This window comes from Mugil cephalus, chromosome 17 (assembly GCF_022458985.1).
Source record: "Mugil cephalus isolate CIBA_MC_2020 chromosome 17, CIBA_Mcephalus_1.1, whole genome shotgun sequence".
Taxonomy (NCBI): domain Eukaryota; kingdom Metazoa; phylum Chordata; class Actinopteri; order Mugiliformes; family Mugilidae; genus Mugil; species Mugil cephalus.
In genome coordinates, this window is record NC_061786.1 from 3,895,107 (window position 1) to 3,919,482 (window position 24,376).

Here is a 24,376-nt window from a genome sequence, read left to right on the forward strand (position 1 = left end):
ATCTTTTTCACAGAGTTCTCTGCTGATTATATCCCAGTGTAATGACTCCAACATGTCAGCTGAGAGAAGGTCTAGCCGTCGTATGTATGTGATGCAGCATTGCATATTATTTTCGGAGCTTGAGAAATATGTATGGTGGTGAATTTGGCCCAAGGTAGCAATCATTAAGTAGACCTTTCTGTTAACCTGATATTATTTAGTCAGTTTTCAGTCGGCTACAACACATTCTTATATACGTATATCGACTGCCACAGTGTTGTACAAGCTTGTTGTAGGCCTTGTTAACTTGTTTACATTAATTACAATATATTGGGTTTTGTTTTTTATCATTGGTGTTGCATTTATTTTGGCTATCAAATGCTTAAATAGTGGCATGGCACTGTCAGCTGTCTATAACATTGGTCCTATCATGAATTCAGATCGGCATGTTGGAAATATCAATGTTTCCCTTTATTATTTATTAATTTCTTAAGAGTTGATGAATCCCCGTCTCCCTCCCTGACAGCTAGTTCATTGTAATTATGCGTAATGCACAACCCTGATGCAGCAGCACTCCTTGATATAATTACAAACTGGATCCAGAAACGAGAAGGGTTACTCATACTCTCTCTATTGCCTCTTGTAATTATGAGTTATTGAAAAGCTAGTCTACACATTAAGGGGTGTCGCAGGGTAGTCAAAGACTTACACTTCTTCACAACAATGAATGATAGCACTAACATGTAGTTAATATAAAAAAACATTACAACTCTCCCTCCCCACTGTTCCTTGGAGTCTGCATAGATCTGAGGAGAACCCATGCACACTGCAAGGTGTTTTTTGCTTGTGTGAAAATATAATAATAAAAAAGAAAGGCTGAAATTAATTTCTAGATTTTTGAAGGCATTAAGAATCAATGATAAAAGTATCTGGGGAAATTAAGAGCTCACTGACTGAAGACAAGTGTGGCCATCCATTTGAAGGAGTCAGTCAGGTGTGATGAGATTTCCTCATGGTTGGCTAGTCGAACACCTTGCGCAATATTTTTCTACAAAAAAAAAACAAACAAAAAAAACTAGGTACTCTAACCCTCTTTCACGTGACAAACTGAGTGAACACAATCATTGATTATTGTAAGTACATGCACCTGCCCTGCACGTGAACCACTTTCCAGTACATGTATGACAGTATATCTGTAACAGCTTATAAGCGCGTGCGTCATTAAAAATAACTTCTTAGTGCGGTCTAATCCTGAGCTTCATTCAGACAGTGTGAGAATCACACCTTCTTTGCATTGCAAAGTATATGCACATGGAGAATATTAATGTGAAATGTCTTCAAGACAAGTTCATCACGTTAGCGGTTTTTAACCATATGGGATCATGGTGGACTTATATTTGAGCTGGATCAATGGGTGCATTTATGCTGAAATTGAACATTGTGCTCTACTGTACTGGTTGCACAGAATAATGCAGGGTTGTTCAAGTGTAAAACTGCTTATATCAGCTTTAATCTGATGTTTGTTTTATCTTGTTTTTTTCAGGTTCCCTTTGTATGAACTAACATGGACAAAGTGGTCATCAGCCTCCTACTTCTGGGAACTGCAGTAACGATGGTCCATGCATGTCCCAAATACTGTGTCTGCCAGAACCTGTCAGAGTCACTGGGGACTCTGTGCCCCTCCAAAGGCCTGCTCTTCGTGCCACCGGACATCGACCGGCGAACTGTCGAGCTCCGATTGGGTGGGAACTTTATCCTCAAGATCACCACTCAGGACTTTGCGAACATGACAGGTCTGGTGGATCTCACTTTGTCCCGCAACACCATAAGCGGCATCCAGCCGTTCTCTTTCATTGACCTAGAGACCTTGAGATCCCTGCACCTGGATACTAACCGTTTGACTGAACTAGGACCTGATGACCTCAGAGGACTGATCAACCTGCAGCACCTGATCCTCAACAATAATCAGTTGAGCAGTATCTCTGATTCAGCCTTTGATGACTTGTTACTGACACTGGAGGATCTGGATTTATCATATAACAACTTGCGTGGTGTGCCTTGGGAAGCCATACGGAAGATGGTCAACCTCCATCAGATGAGTCTGGATCATAACCTCATCGCCTTCATTGCTGAGGGGACTTTTACGGATCTGGAAAAATTGGCTCGCTTAGACCTCACCTCCAATCGTCTCCAGAAGCTCCCTCCAGACCCCATCTTTGCACGCTCCCAGAGCAGTGTGATAATGAGCACCCCTTACGCCCCTCCACTGTCTCTAAGCTTCGGTGGAAACCCGTTGCACTGTAACTGTGAAGTGCTTTGGTTACGAAGGCTGGAACGTGAGGATGACATGGAGACCTGCGCGTCTCCAACCAGTCTAAAGGGACGCTACTTTTGGTCGGTTCGTGAGGAGGAGTTCGTCTGTGAGCCGCCTTTGATAACGCAACATACACATAAGTTGCTAGTGCTGGAGGGCCAAACAGCTAGCTTGCGATGCAAAGCTGTTGGTGATCCAATGCCAACTGTACATTGGGTCGCTCCGGATGACCGTTTGATCAGCAACTCCTCTCGAGCGACTGTATACGAAAACGGCACCCTGGACATAACCATCACCACCTCCAAGGACTATGGTACCTTTACGTGCATAGCTGCTAATGCTGCTGGGGAATCTACAGCCTCCATTGAGCTATCAATCATTCAACTCCCCCATCTGAGTAATGGTACAAATCGTACCACCCAGCCAAAGTCTGGACTTTCAGACATAACAAGCTCTACCAAGATCAGTAAAGGGGAGCCCAAACCACCACCAGAGAAGGTGGTGTCTGTATCTGAAGTGACTTCTGTCTCTGCTCTTATCAAGTGGACTGTTAGCAAATCAGCTCCAAAGGTTAAAATGTATCAGCTTCAGTACAATTGCTCAGAGGATGAAGTCCTTATTTACAGGTAAGAATCGTTAATGGAACTCAATTACATAATTTCTGATCAAAAGTGGCAAATTAAGTTGAGGTATAATCTTTAGCTCCAGAATATCTGCACCTCGGTGTCTTTAGTTGCTAATGGTTAGCTGGATGAGTAATTCCAGCAGTCAGTTTCTTAGAATTGTTGCTTGAAGATCAGCATCCAAATTTCACATTTTTTTATTTCGATAATTTTTCCATAAACTGACAATTGGCAATGCAGCTGCTTTGACATTTGTAGGGATAGCGAAACCCCAAAGTGAAATCCTTGCCCCGAACCATTAATTAGAAAACCAAGAAGAAAAAGGGATTATAGGCCCTCGTTTTAATGTATCCCTCTTAAGCTGCTCAAGTCCACAAAGTGTAAGCTTGGATGCTGTAGCTAGAGATCTTTGAGCTCTGTGAAATCAATTTCCTGTGTCAAATGAGACATTGAAAGCAGCTACATTCAACCAAGATAATTGGTAGGAAAACAGCCTTTGATATTTAGCATTAAATCAGTTTGGGGGTATTAAAAGACAAGAACTATCAATCAGATCCATTTTGCTCATGAGTCTTGCATATAACTCTGGGATAGGCGGGATAGGTCTATTTGACAGCTCTTGAATTCCAGCTTTTGCCTTACATGTCATTATTATTCACTTATTCATGCTTCGTATTGCCTGGATGGATCCCTCCATCCTTTCCCATAGTATGATAAAGAGCATATTTATGGCATCACAATAGCATGAAGATCAGTGGCATGGATAGCGTTTCCAGCAGTTTTGTGAGCTCATTCTTAAACACTGACAACCTAGCTTAAAATCCTTTACCATATCCAGTGATTTATCCTGTGCTAAAGACTCCACGCGATTAACCTGGACTATTTATTCCAGCAAAAGAGAAATCTGACGAAGGTTAACGGACATATGGAAAGTGGAATTACGGAAAGGGAAAGGGCTGATTATTAGATAGGAATCTGAGATTAGAACTGTACTCGGTATTGAAAAATGATATTACTTTGTCCAAACACCGCTAATGCAGCTCGCCACCCCTCCAAATTCAATAATAAGCTGTTTATCTGATTTCCTTGCCTGCACACCCTGTGCCAGCTTTCCATGCCAGATAAAAGAGAACAATATTAATTTTACAAACCTTTTTTTTTCTGCCCAGTGACAGAAACATTGGATGACTCATGCATGTTTCTAGTAAATGGCCTCATGAATGCTCTCTAATTCCAACAAAATTGCAACAATAACACTAATGTGAGCTTTATAAACAACATCTTACCCTCATTCATTGATTCACAGAAGCAAAACTGTTTCCCTGAAAAGCGATTATTTTAATCGCATTCCTCGTGTTGTTGTTTATCACGAACAATAAAAACAGCATGTATATTTTTTGTGCTAGTTTGAGGCATGCACACTTTCTCATTTGGTTAATAGCTTTCATATCCTCAATATAGCAGTTCTGATGGTCATGTTGATCTTTAATCTTGTTTCCGTGCTACTGGTAGCCAGTAGAGTTCCTACTTTCAAATTGTACTTGTTATCTGAATTGCCGTACCAATTATATTATTTATTCCATAATTTGCCATTGTATGTAGTTAATATAGTATAAAAATTACCAGTTCTTGTGCACACCAGAGGAAAAATAAGGAGCTGGAAGGAAAAGACAGGCCTGCTACTGCCTTCGAATCAACACTTAATATGACTTCAGTGCTCACACATGAAAAACTGTGGCCGCCAACTAGATGCAGATCTAGTTCCATGGTTTCCTACTGCGTGCACCCAAGCCATGGCATGATTAAAAATCAATCAGAGCCATGTGGTGCAGGGGAGATATTGCATGAGTTCCCTCGAAACACGTGAGAAAACCCAGCGTCTTCCTGGTTATGGAAAAAGGCAATTAAGGATGAATAATGAACTGCAGCCCCAGTGGTGTCTGGGCTCTGTGGTGGAGGCAGTTCAGAGTGATCAAAGCCTTGGATGCATGTACTATAGGAGAACACAAAGCCAACAAAGGAGGAATGACTGAGTAATCTATTTATAGATAGCTCTATAAGCTTGACTGAATCTTCAAGGGCCCCTTTACACCGAGATGTTATACAGTGATGTTTTTGTGCTTCAGTATAATCACAGATTTGTATTGCTTTAGGATATTGACATAAGCTATAGTCTATTAGACAATTATCTAAGATCTGTTTTTTTACATTGATCACCTGTCTGTGGTAGGAAAACTAATGTGTTTCATACACAAGTGTCCAATTTTTCTTCTGAAGATAATGAAATATCACATACCTACATGTTAATGGCTGTTTCTGCTGTCGCTTCCAACACGGTTGCGTTCATTTTAAATTTGTCTGGCTTTATTTTGATTATGTCAAGTCAGTATGTCAGTATGTGTTAAATGTGGTGAGCACTAATGCTCCTATACTCATGTCATATTTCTTTCGCAACACGTAATTCCTATCTTCAAATTAGTTGCATTAGCCCAGCCTTACTTGGGTATAAGTCAAGTTTCTGACTAATTTCTGATTAGGAAACTACTAAGTGAAAAAAGTCAGAAAACCACCCTGACCAAACACAAAGGCATTAGTCCTCAGTGGGGCTTTGTATGCAACTCCTGTAAATACAGCTAAATTCCTTCACACAAAAGGTCTGGTCTAGGTTTAAGGCTGCAGTCAGTAAGGGCCAAATGCTAGAGAGCACCCCGTGCTTACATGTCAACAAATGCTAACATTGATTTTACCACTTAAAAAAACAACAAACAGTTTACAAAGCCACTATTATGAGGTTTTGATAAGTGTATGGCCACCCAAGCTCTGTGCTTAACAGCAACAGGACCAATTACATTAATCAAAGAGCTGCATGTTCTGCACGGTGAAACCTAAATATGTGTACAAGATTGGCAAGTCATGCGCAGTACACTAAAATATTGACTTTCAACAGATGGGCAAAGAAGAATTACTTAATTAGTTGAGTGCAATCTACATTCCAGATGGATATGTTTGGGTGGATGTTCTCTCAGCATCGCATTGATTGGCCATTCTTCTTGGACAAACAGCTCAGTGCAGAATTGACTTTTAATTTTCAAGTTGAAAGCACTGGGGCGTAGTTAATCAGTCACATTTGAACATCTGGACTAATAACAGACTGAGCTGAAACAACATAATGCATGTTAAATGGAATGTACATGAGATTGCGTTTAGCCAAAACAATATTTGAAAAGTAGCTATTCAGTACTTATGCCATTACTATAAATGGAAAATCCTTTGATTTGTTTTTTTCAGAATGACTCTGTGCATATTAATAGCTACTTAGCATTTATAATTTTTATCCGACCTAACATAAAAAGCTAATTCAGTGCTGTTTTCAACTCTGCATTTCTCTAGCCTGGTCTTGAACACCCGTGGAAATAATGGCATTTTGTTCTACTTCTGTTTTCAGGATGATTCCCATGACTAACAGGGCCTTCGTGGTCACAAACCTTGTCCCAGGGATGCAGTATGACCTGTGTGTTTTGGCCATCTGGGATGACACTGCCACCACCCTCACTGCCACCAACATTGTCGGGTGTGTCCAGTTCATCACCAGCGAGGACTACCCACAGTGCCAGTCGCTTCACAGCGGCTTCATGGGTGGCACCATGATCTTGGTCATTGGTGGCATCATCGTGGCCACGTTGCTGGTGTTCATCATCATCCTCATGGTCCGCTATAAGGTGACCAGTGGGATTCAGACCAATAAATTGCCCGCCGTGAGTAACACCTACTCTCAGACCAATGGTGGACTCAACAGATTCAACGGCGCCCCTCCGCAAGTCAAGTCCACGGTGGTTGTCATGCGAGAAGAGATGGTAGAGTTCAAATGTGGATCCCTCCAGAGCAGTCTCTCTTCTTCATCCTCTTCATCTAACTCCCTGGACAGTCAAACTGGAAGAGGTGCTGGTGCTGGAGACCGCTACAGCGTGCAGGACAGTGAATGCAGCACCATGCCAAGCAGCAAGTTCAGGAGGCATGGGCATGGTGCCAAAGCACGGCCAAACCTGGACCACCTTTTAGGGGCCTTCACCTCACTGGAGCTGCGAGGGGTGGGGAGGGACCACCAAGGGACTTCAACCCCCAGCACCACTTCCACTGGTATGAAGACAGTGGCTGTGGCACCACCCACTGATAAAGAACCACTGCTCGGGAGGGCCGAGTCCACAACCATGCTGGGACGCATCCTGGGGCTACCACAAGAGAGTAAGCCCAAGAGGAGCCACTCGTTTGACATGGGTCATGTAGGGGCTGCACAGAGCCGCAGCAACTATCCTCGCAGGATCAGTAACATCTGGACTAAGCGCAGCCTGTCCGTCAACGGCATGCTGCTGCAGTACGATGACAGTGAGGATGAGAAGCCCACTTTTGAGAGCTCCGAATGGGTGATGGAGAGCACAGTTTGAGTTGGGGTCGTGTGAGAGATTCATGGCAAAACAATAAATCTATATGAGAAACTAAAGGGGCTTGAATGTAGAGGGAGTGCTGTTCCAAAGGGAAGCTGCCTTTGGGTACTGCATGAATTTCACCCATGTGAATACTGTTAAAAGTGATCATGTGAGAAAAGACCCTCAAATCAATGGATTCCTGGCCATGATTTCTCTGAACTCTGACAGTGTTGACTGTATTTCAGAAATGTTCCATTTTGAAACAACTTGACCCATATGGGAAAAAAAACTCCCAATCCACAGGATACATGGAAGTATCTCTGAGAAAAAATGGGAAAGAAAGGTAAGGAATTCAAAGTGGATTTACTATCATCAAAAGGACCAAATGCCAAGAGGATTTGCCTCAGCTTTGGTGAACTGGATCACAATGTCGTGGACCCTCGGCATGAAATGGGACAACTGCAAAAGTAGAAAGAAGGACCAGAAGACCTAGTAGAAAATTAAGAAAGTCATTTTTACTTTCATCTGTTTTTTTTCTATCATTTTTACTATTTATTATTTAAAAGTGATTCATCAGCAGGCGCAGCTCTGGAATGAGGTTGTAGTCATCGACAACGGTCAAAAACACACAAGGGAAGCTACCACCTCTAATACATCCATCTCATGTGCTTTCAGTCATATTTCTTTCAATCCCAAATCAACGACATGCTTAATTTACAGAAGTAGTCCTATGGTCTAGTTATCAGTGAACCACAACAAGCCAGTCTGATACTTCTACCTCAGGTTAATGTATCATATGAGGTTATTTATATATGAAAGCAAATGGAAATATAATAAATGTTCAAGCTCCAAACGCAAAGTTCTTTGCTTGTTGGCAAATGCTTCAAAGCCGGTACGTTTCCAGCTCAGGTTACAATCCTGCTCTGACAAAATGTCCTTGAGAATGCTTTGATTCTCTCCCCATTGGTTAGCGCTGGTGACAGTGGTCCCCATAGGCGAAAGGGCCGGTAATGTCAACAGAGTGTTCCCCTCAGGGTACGGTTTCAGATGCCATCAGGAGATGTTACAGTAGACTAAATGGTGTTTAAAATCCATCAAGCCCACTTAATCATTTGCTCAAAGCACAGCAGGGTGTGTCTTTGGGCTGTGATACTGTTCAGGCTGCACGAACAATACGACATTTGCACATTTACCCCACTTAAACGGAGAAATTTGTTATTTATTATATTAGCCTGGCAAATGTCATCACACTGCTTAAGAGCTGACTTTACACTGGGAGAGAAAAAAAAAAAAGGAAAAATAGGAAGTAATTATGGGCCAGCAGCCATTTCACCACATTGCATGATACAGGACCTTTTGTTGGTTTATGTATTATTCAAAACAAATTTATCTGAGAACCATTTTATTCTTTAGTTCTCTCTCATACAGGGCTGTACATTGCAGTAAGATATGTTGAACTAGTCACTACTTCAATTACTGCCTACGGTCGACTGCAACATCCCTACATTTCAATGCCTTTCTTGATATTCTGTGAGTCTCTGCTGCATTTCAAGATGTCGAATGGTCATCTATTTTTACTATTGTTTTCTTCCCTGCAGTAGGTGTACTGTTATGTATATTGGCATTTTTTTTTGTACAATAACTGGGTGAGAATGTAAAGGGGGGAAAATTGTGCAGTAGTACTTTTATTTTCATGTGAAGCAAACAGTGAGAAGGTGCTTTACTGTTGTGTACCAACTTGGTCATTGTTAGTTGGCTTACTGAAATGGGATTATATGTGTTACTGAAGGGAAGTGGAGGACTGGTTTTTCTTAAAGGGTTGGGTCACCCGAATGACTAAAACAGATATTTTCTAACCCACCTTTAATGGTGTTTCTTCATGTAGACAGTCTTGGTTTTATTTGTCCTCTTTGCAAATGACTGGAGAGCACAGACTCAGACTAATGGACTATTATCCTACTGTCACTTTTCATAGAATGAAACCCAAACTAATCAGCCCAGAAGTCACTAATTACAGTCATTTGTTTAAGGTAGTCGACAAAAATGCCACTTTTGTTGACATCCCGTTATCCAGGTCTGCTCTTAAATGATCTGATTTATGAATGGCACCAAAAAGAAAATATTAATCATCAGCAACCTCACATGTATCTGGACGCCCTGAGGACGGTGCGACACGCATGACAAGAGTCTGGATATTAGAGCATTACCCACTGTAATTCTGATATTCTTGGAGACAGTTATTATAATTAAAAATATATATATTTCTAACCCAGTACACTCTTGGCTAAAACATTAGTTTGTGACAGTTTGATACCAGAATACTGCCAACAAAGACAAATAATAAGTTAAAAGAATACGTACAGCTGCAGCTACAGCAGATACACAATAATACAATAATAATAATTACAGCGTGCTGTATAAATCCACAGACAGGGCCACAAACAAGATAAATGTGTTTTATTTCAGGGTAATTCTTTCTAATAAGAAAAAATCATAATAAACAGTTTCTTGTTAGAAGACAGTGATGTCACTATATAAACTTCCTCAGTGTCATTGTCCATGTTTAGGATCTCATTTTGACTTAATTCATAACTTATATCAATTCAGAACTAGGACCACTCAAGTTTCTTTCACTCTCTTTCCACTTGAAAGTGGAAAGAAAGATGAGTGTCCTTTAAAGTTTGAACTGAACAGTTCCTCCAACATTTCCTCTGGAAATTGACAACTTTTTCACAAACTCACCACTTGAACTCCAAAATATACAATAAAATAGTTTGTTTTGTGCCTGTTCCTGGCAGCTGATTACACATTCGTCAAAGGAAACGCTCTAAGAAAATGTTTCACTCCAAGGCTTTATCCTTTCAACACACTGTCCTGCACAATCTCACTTCTCCAAAACCAAAACCAGCTGCCTGACCTGACTCCAGAAGAGGCTCATGGGTAAATATCTGGTTCAGTCATCAGTTTAAAGCGGCCCTTTGACTTGCTGTCTCTACTCGTGACATCATGTAACATCCCCGTACACTCTGCTAACTAAGAATATAAATTTACGTGTGTACGTGACTCGACGTAGTCATGATCCTCACAAAAACAAGACAAAAAAAAAATAATGTTTCTGTGTTAAAAGATTTTGCTACAAAATGATATAAAATATTGATGAATTCCTATGAACCAAAGTGGCTCTTCTGTGTTTTGTCTTCTTGTAACATTAAGCGCTTTTATAATTTATGTTACTGTAATAGTTTTGGATCTGATCCTTCGAAGTGTCGCCTGCGCACACGGTGCACGGAGGCTAATGGAGTGTCCTTCCTCTCATGCTGTCTTTGTTTACAGCAGATGAGCCAAGGGTTTTCCTCCTGAGGTCCAGCTGCTGTAATCAGGCCAGTGGCTGCTGACTCACCTCAGCACTGCCCTTATTACAAATCACCGGTACATGCAGCTCCTAGCCAGAGCTCATAATAAGGCTTTAATTCATATAATCTGTCAGGAAAGGTGCTTACGGCAGCACAGAGTAAATATAATCTCCACAAGGGGCAAGCGTTGCATGATAAGACGGCGATACGCACCTGCTGAAGGCTCAAGAGGAGCATGACCGCTGGTGGTTGAACAGAGGAGCGGTCCATCGTCGTGATGCATGATAAAATATGCAAATGTTTGCTTTGAGACAGCAGTTTGTCAGAAGGTAAGTGAACTCCGTGACTCACACTAATCACGTATTCATAGTTTTATTTCTGACATCAGGTGAGATCGTGTCAGGTTGTTTGATTAGCGGCAAAGGAAACAAAAATAAGACCTTTGACAAAGCTGACAATGCTCATACTATTTAACAGGAGTCAGTCAAACCCACTTTGTTTTCTGTCTGTCACAGTAAACAACAAAAAAAAATGTTCTTTATTAGGACTTAAGATGAACAAGAACCCTCCCTGCAGGCTACCTGGTTAGCATAAAGTGTCACTAACTAAAACAAAGTGTCACACAGCTTCTGGAAATAATAATAATACAAAAGAACAACATGTTTTCTGCTGCTGAATTTGGAATATTGAAGAGAAGAAATTTTTGGAACTGCAGCTGTGCATTCAACCCACAAGAGGAAAGCTGTAAGACGGGGGGGGAAAAAACAGGTTTCCTCAACACCCACTGGCCCACATACGGGCAGAGCCTCGCAATTCAGATGGTGCGAAGATCCCATCATCACTGCTACAACAGTTCCTTACGTCAAAGTGAAAGTGTTCACACCGTAAAAAGCAGCAGTGTCTTACTTTTCATGTCACCTATAGGAGGGAAGTGATTGATTCACCACGCGCCGCAAACTATTTTCGCCGGGTCCATCCGGCAAAGTGGTTCTTTTAAAGATTAGCGGCTGGATGAGTGATGAAAGATGAAGCTGCTCTCCGACCCTGTGCGCATTCTGTACACACAGAGCCACTGTCGGACCTGCTGTCTCCAGACGTGAGGTTTCACACGTGTTCTCTGCTGCTTCACTTGTCAGTGTACGGGGATTAATCAGGTGCTGCAGCTGTTTGGATACATTTCAATTTTCCGGTGCCACATTTTTGCACCTCTGCATGGGAATAACATCAAACATGCCATATGCAGCTGTGCTGCTTCTCTTTCAGTTCGTCTCAGGATGCTCATTTACGCCATTGATCCGTTTACATGCGGTTGATCCGTTTACAGTGTTGTCTCCTGTTAAGTTAAAACGAATTGGGCTCATTTAGGCTCTGAAAAAAAATTGGCATTCAAGCCAGTCACCTAGACTGAGATCTTAATCAGTTAGTTTCTACATGGAGGCTGGTATGGGTGTGTTTGTGGTTTAAAAGACATTGAACACAGCATTTGCATTTGTGTCAGTAGATGTGTATTAGCGCACATCACTACCAACACATCCATCAGCTACTCATGAACGTCAGCAGCAGGTTAAACTGCCATCTCTTGTGCTTGTGTCCTCTGTGGATTATGTCCATTAAAAAAGAGCAACGCCACACCAGAGTACCTCTGTGCAAAACACCTTTTTATTCACCTTATCTCCAAAACTTCATTCAGTCATTATTCACAACGTGAATAGGCTGCTGATCTTCTTTTCGAGTGTTCCCTTCAGGGATCACCGCAGCGAATCGTCTGCTTCCATCTCACCCTATCATCTGCCTCACACCAACTACCTTCATGTCCTCCTTCAGTACATCCTTAAACCTCCTTTTTGGTCTTCCTCTAGCTTCCTTTGACCAACCTGGCCCTCTCTGATTTTATCTCCAAAACATCTCACATGAGCTGTCCCTCTTATCCTGTTCCTATCCATCCCGGTCACGCCTGGAGAAAACCTCAACATCTTAAGCTCTGCTTCCTCCTGTCTTTTCCTCAAAGCCGCTGTCTTTAAACCGCAGGCTACTGATGCTAGTAAAAAAAATAAAAATAAAAAAGTTTATTTCTTGGTGAGCTTTCTGTGACGGTAAAGAACACAGATGAACGAGTGTAAACCAGCAAAACCTGGAGTTAGTCTGTGTGATTTTTTTCACGTCAGTGGGAACCCAAAGTGAAAATGCATTTTTTTCCCCATGTGATCTTGATCAAAAGAACCAAATGTAAGGTTCACAAAAGCCCTCGGTTTAGCACCCATTTGTGTTAGCATGCTAATTTCTGCAAAATGCGAACGCTGGGTTCACATTGTTGGAATTTCTGAATCTTTTCAATCTGTCAGTTCAAGATCTGTATCAAGGTTCAACTTCAATTATCTGGCAACACAAGGTTTTTGCCAGCCTCCTCTAATTTAAATCAAACATGTTTCAGGTTTTCAGATCTGTGTGATTACATCAGGATTTTGACAATAAAACAGTAAGAGTAAGAGACTCCATGTAGCAGCTGATGGTGTTGTCAGGGCAATCATATTCTAGCCCCCTAGGCTAACGTTAGCTGATAATGGGGCTAGCTTATACCCCGCAGTGTGTGTTGCAGTATCATTTTCGAATCCTGTAAAGTGTGCAAGTTTGAGATCAGAGGGAAGAATACATGTCACGTTTCTCCTGACGTGTGCGTGATGCAACCCGAGTCGAAATGGGCTTGCAAAATCCCTTAAAGTCTGAGTCCTGCTTTAAGTACGGGGGATTTTGCTGGTGCAGTGGACACTATTAAAATTTCATTCGACCATGAAAAGTCTTCATCATTCGGGCCAATGCCATCCTTTGATGATGCCGCTGGCGTGACTGAAAAATGGAGACAAGACAAAACGCCCCGTGGGTTTACAGGAAGAGTCTCCAGGAACGCCGTACCTCTCTCATGTGTGCCGGCATCTGGTGGTTCAGTGCTATCCTTCAGTGGAATTAGTGGTTCGATATTCTGCTGGCATGGAGGAAAAAAAAAATGCAAATAAATACGGCGTTAACCTCATGTTTGATGCATGCTGAGGAGCCGCGTAGATTTGTTGTATCGCTGCTTTTTGACTCCGCTGCCCACAGGGAAGGCTCGCACTAATTATCTCGCTCCTCTTTCATCTCTGACCTTCACCGTCAGTGTTTTATTCCAAAAACTACAACCAAAGTTTTATTTTGCAGGCCGCCAACCCCTTTCGGTTTTTCTGAAGTTTCTTTTCTTTTTATCCCCTCCCTACAATTTCTTTAATGCAGCTTTTGCACGCTGGCAGCCCCCTGGTGGGTCTATCCATCAGCTTTTATGCCTGAACACGGGCCGCAGCAGTCTGTTTTGCCTTTTCATGGAGGCGAAGCGTGCCGCGCTTGAGGTCACGCAAAAACGCTTGCGCGGGGCGAGAGCTCGCGTATTCCACGTGAGAGCGCGCGTGCGTCACACAGAGCTCTCTGAACGCAAACTGCATCTATCATCTGACTCTGCTGCCTCAATCCCCGTCTTCACGTGGATCCTGTATTTGTCTGTCAATAATCCGTAGCGTCTGAGGGAAACGCTAACTCAGTGCGGATGTTCAGTTATTGCCGAGACAAAATTGCGTGGCTGGAGAAAAGGAGAATTTGAGGCTGCCAGGTGTTATTTTGTCTCGTCTCTCGTCTCCTACCCTCTCACTCACTCTTAATAAGCGTCTCATGCGATGTCACCCTTTCTCCTCCCTCCCTCCCTCCCTCCCTGTGACAAGCAATTAAGTGATACCTGCTGGATTGAGTAATAATGCGTGAGACTGCAATAAAAACGCTCCTGTGGATGGCTTGGAAATGCAATCACATCACCGCATTATTGCGTTAACTGTCATTTATGGTGCTTTCCTATGTGGGTGTCACACATTATCGTTAATTCCCATCCTCATATATCCCTGGCTGCTGTCATGAATAAATAATGCTCCATATTTCTGATGTCAAATGGAGCTCAGGAGAACATCAACTTTAGCAGAAGTTGAAATGCTCTTGCAAGTAATCAATATTTTGTTCGGGTTTAACACAAAGTCAGGCAGCTTCACTCCTTTGTTTCCTGTTTAAATGTGTACAGTCTCAACCTTGAGTGTTTCCTGAGTCGGAGGAGGAGACTCAGACCCACGTCCGCTTGACTTTCCCTCCAGTGATGTACCTCCATTACTCCTGAGCCCTCCTAAACTTTCCGTGCAATTCAACGACTCTCTTTCCACATATCCAATCATCGCGCTCCTCGTGCCGCTTCAGCGCCTCTCCACCTCAATTGATTCTCCCTTCACCACCTCCGACTACTCAGCTCTCAGCTCAAGGACTCCCGCAGTACTCTGAGTTTGACCTTATACGTGATGAGAGATTTGGCACCAAAATCGCCTCTGTCTGCCGTCGATAGCTTTGTCCGGCGAGCATGTCAATACTAGCTACTCCGGGTCTCTCACAAGAAAGACGCAAAACTCTTATCTTCAAAAACCTGAAATATAAATCTCCCCCTTTCGCAGCCTTATCAACAAACACACATTTCAATAAATTAAAGTCTGTTTGTGTACATGGTTTTAAACTTTTATCTTTACCTCGTTGCAGTCGTGCCAGCCCAAACTTTAAATGCTCACCTAATGCGTCGCTCACTTGACAAGTAATCATCCCAATCTGACAAAGGCTTAAACATGTTTGTGTTTACTGGAAGTACCCGGGGGAGGATAAAATGCAAAATCCAAATTTAGTTTCTGCCAGACTGTTTGAAAAAGCCTCAGGTGAGACGACCAGGACATCGTATTCTGTCAGAAAGTCTGTTTCAAAACTGAAATAATGCAGCAGGGCACTATTCAAAGGCTCCGATCAGTCAGATAGCACACCTGTCTGTGACAAGACTGTTTACAATTTTGATAAGTTGTTTTTTTTTTTTTTTTTAAACAGACAGATATTATCTAATAAGAATCAAATTCTAAATCACGGCCGTTAAGCGCTGTCTCGACTTAAAGCTGCACTGATGCACAATATTTTTAAATGAACTATGGTTCAAGCGATGATCTCAACTATGGTGCTTTTTAGCCCATGTTACAGTCATATGTTAAGCCCCCTTACTGTACAGCAGCAGGGCAAAGACAGAGCAAAAATACAAGAGAAAAAAAAATTAGTTATTTAGTTAAGTTAAAATTAAAAATTAGTTAAGTTATTTAAACAAACATATATTATAAATATTAAATATATTAACGGGACAAGAAATATTTAGTCACTGTACCGAGTTTAAGCGACTAACAAACTATGGTCTGGTGACCCAAGTTATGGAGTTAAGTGAAAAGAAGCTTGGATAAGTGGTGGAGACTGGATAAACACTACAGACATTCATGAATATCATGAATGACAATGACAACTCTAGTAACAGTATTGCATTGAAATGACACGAGGATGAAAAATAGCTGAGGTATGTGTACTGTTCTTGAGAGAAGACCGACTGCTTTAAGGTATAGGTCTTCAACAGGGGGTCCATGGCCCCCAGGGGGTCTGCTAGGGGTACTGCAGGGGGGTCACAAAATCTTTGGTTGATTGGATATTTTTCATATATTTTTTAATTTTCCCTTCAATAATTGAATTTCTTTAAATGCACATTAACACATATCCAACATATTGTAGAAAAGGGATAAATCGAGGTTATCAGTCAGCACTTCACTCAGTCAGCGATACAGATCCCGCAATTGGCCAAGAGCCTGTTCAGTCCCCAGATGAAATCCCAGATGCACGCTCGGGTATTAGCAAAAAAGAAGCTAAAAGTGCAGCTCACTCCCATCAGCAAACTACCGAGGCCAAAATGTTTCAGTGATTCACTGTTCCTACTACATTTAGCTGTGTTTAAAGGTAAATGTATCTATGTTTATGGCAGTTGCACGGCTAACCTATTGTTGCACATGTGTGAAATTTGAACCTATGTATTTTTTGAATAGCTTAACATTGAATGCAAAATGATGATAATAATGTATATTTATAAACTGCACTAGACTGAGTTTAATAAAGAACACGTATAGGAGGTAGGGGGTCCCTACTTAATCTCGTCATCAGTTGGGGGTCCTTGGCCTGAAAAACGTTGAAGACCTCTGCTTTAAGGGGAAGTGCTGCCTCTTGCTTCAGAGTCTCAGTCTCGCACAGATGCTGAGAGGAGTTGTTCAGTTGTTCAGAGGACGGTCCAGGATGGAGCTTCATCAGTTTCACCGCTCTCTGCTTGTTCCTCTCTGTGATTCCACCACACCAGCAGAACACAGAAGAACCAGACAAACACACACACAGGTAGAGTGTATCCAATCTGCCATATCCAGCTGTAATCCAAAGAACGAAAAAACAAAACAAAGGTTCATTACAGACTTGAAATTGAAGCACCAGTGGTCCGTGGAGGAAATAAACTTTTTCCTTGCTCCATGGTCCCAGACAGAAATTCAGAATAAACAAGAGGGAGCTTTAAGAGGAGGAGGCCAGGAAAGCAGATGCATGCAGCGCGGTAATGGTGTTGCTCTCTAGCCCATAGACGAGTAAATCCATTTTCAGAAAGTTTACAAGTTGAAGTTCTGAACAGCAGAACCGTGCCAGAACACGCACATAGTTAACGTTGGTGGAGACAGGGCTAAGTACAGACTCTTCTGCCAGTGTTAAGCAGCAATGCTAGAGTGTTAAAGATGAACAAATAGGCACATTTACTAATTGCTGTTTTAACGTGAAGCCTTAGAGAGTCACTGCCTGCTACTCATGATCAGTGAAAGTTCCCTTCATTCTTTTTCAGAGCAGCTGGCACTTATAAGAAGAAATACCTCTTATTTATACTGACCAGGCATAAAATTACGACCACCTTCCTAATATTGTGTACAGATATGATCAAATCTTAGCCTCCTGAGGAAATAGAGATGACTGAGCTTTTTTGTACACTGACTATATGTTAGCTGATCAGTCTCGTTTGTGATCCAGGTTCTTACAGGTCTGAACCACCTACACTTCCTCATTGATGGTTATGGGCTGCAGGTGGGGCCTGACCTCCAGAAATCCACTACCATCTCAGGAGGTTATCCAGGTGTGATGACTTAAGCAGATCTGTCTGCTTAAGTCAGTCTTAACCTCCTGATTAAGATTGGTCCCAGGCTTCCCGGTTCCTCCCCTGATCCACCTTCATCTCCAACAATTCGTCCGTTGTCCAAGTGCCATCAATCAGGTTATTGTCTTCATCAATAATCCCATTCAAAAGCCTTGTCCTGCTGCCATTCGAGGCAGCAGTGCACTGTGGTGAACAGCTTGTCTTTTTGTCAGTATGTGCTCCAAGATTGTAGTGTTTAGCTGCATGTTTTTGAATAGAGTCTTTGTAATGTTTTTGTGGAGAGTAGTGTTCCCTTCTGCTCTACATTGGAGCTAGGGAAAGGTCAAAGCTGTTTGCCAGATGTCTTGCATTCATGTAGAAATTCCATTAGGGTGACCAGATTTGAGTTTCTGAAAAAGAGAACCTTTCAGCAAGACGCACACACACACACACCCACACACAGAAACGCAATGCAGTTTCGATGTAAACATGTTTGAGTAGAACAAAATCCCAGACAACTTTTTTAGGTCTCAAAAAGAGGACGTCTGGTCACCCTAATTTGAACTGATCATGTACACATACACTAGGCTTAGGGCTGCTTCTCCCATCTGTTTTATGTTTGGTAGTTCCTTTATGTTACATTTCTTGTGAGTAGCACCCACTTATGCTCCTCCTTTTAGAACTCGTCGCCCTTTTGTTCTTTTTAATTCACACCTCTTTACAAAATGAATAGGCCGATGTTAATGCTGTCTAGAAATAGAGCATCCCTTCCCAAGGTGCAGTGAGCAGGACAAGAAAAGCAAATCATCTCCTGAATGAGCTGCTGAGAGACCAAGTAGCTGAGCTGTGCTAATGTTGAGAGAGTGGCTTTGTGAGTTAAGAACCAACTTACTTGAATATTTATATATAATGATACACATTATTGTTATCTAATGTGAGGTGAGTTCAGTTTATACTCTATATAGAGTAGTTTTATTGGCACACTTTTTATGAGCAATGTCTTGTTTTGCCTCCCCCAAGTTCTGTATTTTGCATCCATTCACAAACAAAGCACCAAGCAATGATATGTGAAACATCAGGAAAAGGATAAAAAGGATAACACTGATAAAGGCTTCCTGCAGCAACGGACACCTCTGCCGAAACGACAAGAAATAGTATCCAAGGTTGTATTTGAATGAAAAGTGTTATGTCCTGATTTGTGTCAGAGCTGTGCTTTGAAAAAGACAGCGCCGCAGTACGACATCTGAATCGCAGCGTGATGCATCTCGGAAGCTCACCTCAGCTCACCCCTCTGTAAAACACTGTGTGAATTTTAATCAGCAAATAGAGCGGAGGAAGTGTGCGTAACCTTCAGCCATTTCTCTCAGCGGCTCCCGTCCCCAACGCGATGCCGTCCACCCCCGTGTCACCCAGCTGGTTGGGATGATGAATGGGACTGAATCATTGGGTCCAACTGTAGCAGGTATATGCGGTAAACATGTTTGCCCAACTCATGCATAAAAATTGCCTCTGTAATTGAGGGGAGACACTTTCTTTCTCAACAACAGGCATTATGAATATTTTATGGCACATTTTCAAGTCATAAATTGTTCAGGAAATAAGTTCCGTCCGCAAATTGTATTAACTGAAATGGTATTTTCTCAGGCTTGTCTGCCAGGTGAGCAGTCATCTTCAGGTTATATCTGTTTTGTTTACTTTAACCAGCGTTTGAAATTGGATCGAGACCAGCGACGCTTAAGATTTATTCTGGTGTTTGCACACGTTTCCCGAAACAATGAAAATGAGCATGGAGATGGATTTGAACCTTTGTGTTTCCGTGGTGTTCAGCTCAGATGAGACACATTTGAACTGTTTATTTGTCATTTTTCTCTGTCATATGTCTTTACTACACAAAATAACTCGCTGATAACAACGCTGATAGCCTTTTTCATTCCTTCGACCACTTACCTTACAATATTCCGTATTTGTTTCTCCATCCAACCAGAAATGTCAGTTTGCCTTTCGGACATGCACCTCTGACCCAGCCATACAGGCTGTTGGCCTAATTGGTTTGTGTATAATTCACAGATGTGACTGGAATCAAGAAAGTGGGTATAATGCAGCTACAGTGAAAGAAAAACAATGACTGAGGTGCATATTCATGCTGTACTGTGGGCATGTCCAAAACTTCTAAAACTTGTAATAACAGTGCAATACTGTAAATATACTGAGTGACGATTACAGTACATTAAAGCCAAAATACTGGATTACTTGGCGGCTCATTAGTGCCATTCTCAACCGAGCACCCGGAGAACACGTGGAACCTACATTCCTGGTGACTGACTTCCTGTTGGATTCCCAGCTCGTATGAATGGGCTTAATTTAAACAATGACACAACACTTTCTGTGTGTTACTTGATTGAATGAATCAAATTCTTGTAATTTATTCTCACTGAATAAACAGTCAGAGTTTTAGCCACAGTTTCTGCAGTGACTGAGTGCAGATCCTTCTGGAACATGTGGTGAACGCCTACGCCCCCTGTCACTAGGGGCTTGATTAGGAGAAAGGCCTCACTTGTTCTTGGAGCCAACAGCAAGTCAGACGGGAATCTGTCTACATGCTGGCTAATGACGCTGTACGTACGCAAATGCACATGCTTTACGGGCACAAAATAGCAGTAGCATGTGGACGGTCTGCGGATCTCAGCAAGGAAGCTTGGAACTTTTTCAGCGAATATAATATTAGGGTTTAGGGACCACAGGTAGCCTCAGATATCACTCACCAGAGACTTAGGTCACTGACTTTCAGAACCCAGAGAGAAATGTCAAGTTTCGTGCCCACACTCATCAGACTCATGAATGACTGGGCCATTTTATCTAACTACTACCCCTTTAGGATCTTTTAATTATCTATGTACTTAGCTGTTTGCACTTTTTGCAAGGATGTCAGATACTTACTTACTCTTAATTTTTTACTGATTACCACTAAGCTGTGCTTTGCAAGTTATTTTATCAAGTCCTTTTATCTACTACTTCTGATATGTTAGATGTGGATATCCTAATGGAAAAATAAAGTTCTCTGAATTGAATTGAATTTATTATGTACAGATGTTTCCCGTTCTCTAGTGTACAGTTTAGTGCAAATATTTTCTCCTATATGGGCTCTCAATAAATAAAAAAATATTTCATTGCAATCAATGGCATGATATCCATAGATAGCGTCAGTTAAATGCAAATGAATTCATCTTTCACATCTTTTTTTTAAATGCACCTGAAAGGGATATTTTTATCAACATGTCAGCTAATCAGAAAGCTCTCTAGTGAGCAAAGAACTCTCTCAAGTGTGTGCTTGATCTGCTGGTAACTCCGTTCATGTCGACGGTAAATGCGGAGAAGTTTGGTCTTGTCGAGAGAACCATCTGGCAGGGCTTTGAAGCAGAACTGGCTTTTCAAAAGACCTGTTTCTTCATCCATTTCTGCTTTTTTTTCCTACTTGCTTTCCTCTTCTTTATTTCTTCTTTAGAGATTTTTGGCACTTTTGACAGTACAGGGTTTATTACTACTCTGGTCTCCGGGGTAAAATTATTTGTTACAACCCCTCCTTCAGATTTCAGCATTTAAATACAACCATAACCCCAACACATTATAAAAAATGGCGTTTTGATAGCCCAAATTTCTGTAATATGATACTTTTTATAGTGCTTGATTACACAAGAAAAGAACACAACACACACAAAACCAGTTGTCATATAGGTCATTAACAGGTTTCCAAAGCAAATTCAAAACCATTATTTCTGAACAATGTTAGAACTTAGAATGTGACTAAGTGTGGTATGGTTTTACCAGAGAGATGGACAATACAGACTGTTCCTGTTTAATGTCACGACCCGCTATTGAGTCACTATTTTGGTTCTACGATCACCGGGTGGATGTGGCTCAGTAGGTATGGAGCGGATTGGACAAGAACCAGAAAGTTAGCAGTTACATCCCTGCCATATGGACCACATGCTGACGAGTCTTTGTGAAAGACACTGAACCCTGAGTCCCTCCTAGTCCTCAATGTGACACTGTGACCTTAACCAATATAGGTAGAAAAAACGGTCTGCCTGCCTGCTCACGTCTGCACAAATGTCCTCTTTCCTCTTGTCCTTGGATATGTGACACATGTAGAGTCCACAGACCATCAGGCTACTGAAGGTCACTTACTCATCCTCACCTTTCAGCGACGTTGTGACATTTACACATTAGAATAACCATAACAATACTTGCAGATTCTGAATGTCCTACCGCTGTGACAATTATACCTTATATGCCTACTCACTTACTTTATTGATTTCATTTTTCAATGCTCAAAGTAAGTTTATTCCTTTAGTTTCAGTTAAGTTTTGATGTTTATCATAGCTGTGTGACGGGAACTCGCAAAGTCAGACTTTGCACAGCGTAAGCTCTGCTGTGTCTATGACACTAAACTTCCTGAATCTTGAATCCATTTAATTCCCTGTTTCTCCCTGCCTGGAGTAGATTAGAGAACACCGTAATCTCAGTCCCTCTCTGTTAAAATGAGACGCACGTAAATAAATCTGAGCAAAAGTAAAAGTGTTTACACATTGTTTCTACATTCCCACAGACGTATCCCTCACGCAAGCGGTGCTGTGCGATAATGATAGAAACCCAAACAATAACTAATGATCCGTTTCGGAGCGCAACAACACGGACACACTAATGAGAAATCTTCCAAGATGCGGTGCCACAGTGTGCCGGTGTGCCAAAGAAATGAAGACATAATGGTAGTAACACACACACACACACACATTGGAGATCCTTATTGTTAGCGCTGCTGCATTTAGCAAGTCTCCGTGGCTAATGAGTGCTCTGATATTTAAATCATCACATCGAACATCTCAACTTCGCAGGATGAATGACTTTCAAAATTGTGCACAATGTATTTTTAGACATGTACCCCATAAACCTCCCTCCATTTTTCTTTCTCACTTGTCCAGAGTAGCATTAGAGAAGCATCTGTGCGTGAAGATTTGAAACACATCACTAAATCCACATCCACATAATTATCCCGTCCCAAAATAGAGTGTGGAGCATACAAATGATTTTCCAGAGCATACGTGGGGCAAATTTTCGAGCACTAAATATGTCCCCTGCAAGGTCTAAATGGAGATGGAAACACTGTCTTGAAGAAACAAAGTGAGTACAAATTGGCTGTGTATTCTTTATCACCATTAGCTGTAGCAGCAGCAGCAGCAGCGGCAGCCAGCCTTCCAGTCCCCTGAGACAGTAGCAGGGTTTAGTGAAGTTTCTCCCAGACAGGTCAGAGTTAAGCTGCCACTACTTCCTGTGCCCTAAAAGCATACCCTGCGGTCATGTCTGAAGTCCCTCTGGACTACCTGTGGAGGCTGCTCACAAACACACAAGATAAGTCAGAGAAACAGGACACAACTTGGACTGGGTAGTTCAGTACAAGAGTTTCTGGAAAGACTCACTGGGGAAACCGTACTGCATTTAAGTCATGTCACTGTAGATGTAGCTAATAGCTCACATGCTTGATTCGTTTTATATTTATATTGCTGATAATTGGAGCTCAGGGTGACAGAAGGCTGGAGTCTGTTTAAACAGGCAAATTGACGCAAGGCAGTGAAACACCCTGAACACCCTGTGTACCTGAATCATTTTCTGTGGCTCCCTTTGTCTGTTTAAAGAGAATATTAATTGGATATTTCCTGCTTTATTCATTCAGTAACAATACATACTGTATCTGTTGGGGCTGATAAATGTTTTTTTTTCTTTATCCGTGAGTCAGTTAATTGACGAGGGAAAATATGGTTTGAGATGTGTTGTTGGATTTTTGTGCAGCATTTGACACAAAGTATCATAAGCTGTTACTGAATAAATGGAATTTTTGTGGATGGCCTGAAAGGGATTGCACTGTTATAATATTATTCATCATCTTTTAATGTTTGCTATTGTTAGGTAACAGATATACAATATGGTGTCCCTCATGGTACTTAACTAGGATTAGATAGTATTTATTTTTTTCCATTTTTGCTAATAATTTTTAGGATCAGAGCTGCCACATGGAGAAGTAAAAATACCCTTAAGACAGCTGAGAAACTAAGTTAGAAACACACACATACAATATTATTTTTGACAGTTAATTTATTTATGTCAATCAGGAATTAAGGGGGAAACAGACTGGAATGTTTCAGTCATGTAAAACGTGCATGTAGGTTTGGGTTGTAGTTCATGTCACTGTTAATTACTGCGGACTGTCAAACTGTCTGTTCTTTATTTTCAAAACAGAAACCTGCTGGAAACCATCTGACTTGACTGAGGTTTGTCGTCTGACTCTGCTCTCATTCCCTTTCTAGGTGAGGCACAGTTCATCTCACACAAATCGCATATTTTTTCAAATATACCGACCACTGTCCTGAAGCAGCAGGACAGAGGCCGTTTCAAGACTCTGTGCACCAAAGATCACTTTTATAATATATGGTTATGTACTTATATAGAACTTATTGGTCTATTGCTGGAATCTTTTTACACATATCTTTACTAGTACGCAATATTGGTTTCCATTAACTATAATCTTTCCCTAATATTACCTAAGCCGACCACATAAACCATAAAATGAC

General features: G+C 41.6%; 1 protein-coding gene across 4 annotated transcripts in view; it reads left to right on the plus strand.

Annotated features, from left to right (window-relative positions):
• LOC125023896 (leucine-rich repeat and fibronectin type-III domain-containing protein 2) overlaps positions 1-10,506 on the plus strand; it is a 135,721-nt gene extending 125,215 nt beyond the window's left edge. For all 4 annotated transcript variants that reach the window (XM_047611458.1, XM_047611460.1, XM_047611461.1 and 1 more), the window contains 2 exons: positions 1,523-2,919; positions 6,362-10,506. In XM_047611458.1, coding sequence (XP_047467414.1) covers positions 1,544-2,919; positions 6,362-7,358 — 2,373 coding nt within the window. In that variant the 5' untranslated portion in view covers positions 1,523-1,543 and the 3' untranslated portion in view covers positions 7,359-10,506. The remainder of the gene's footprint in view (positions 1-1,522; positions 2,920-6,361) is intronic.
• Positions 10,507-24,376: the final 13,870 nt, after the last annotated feature.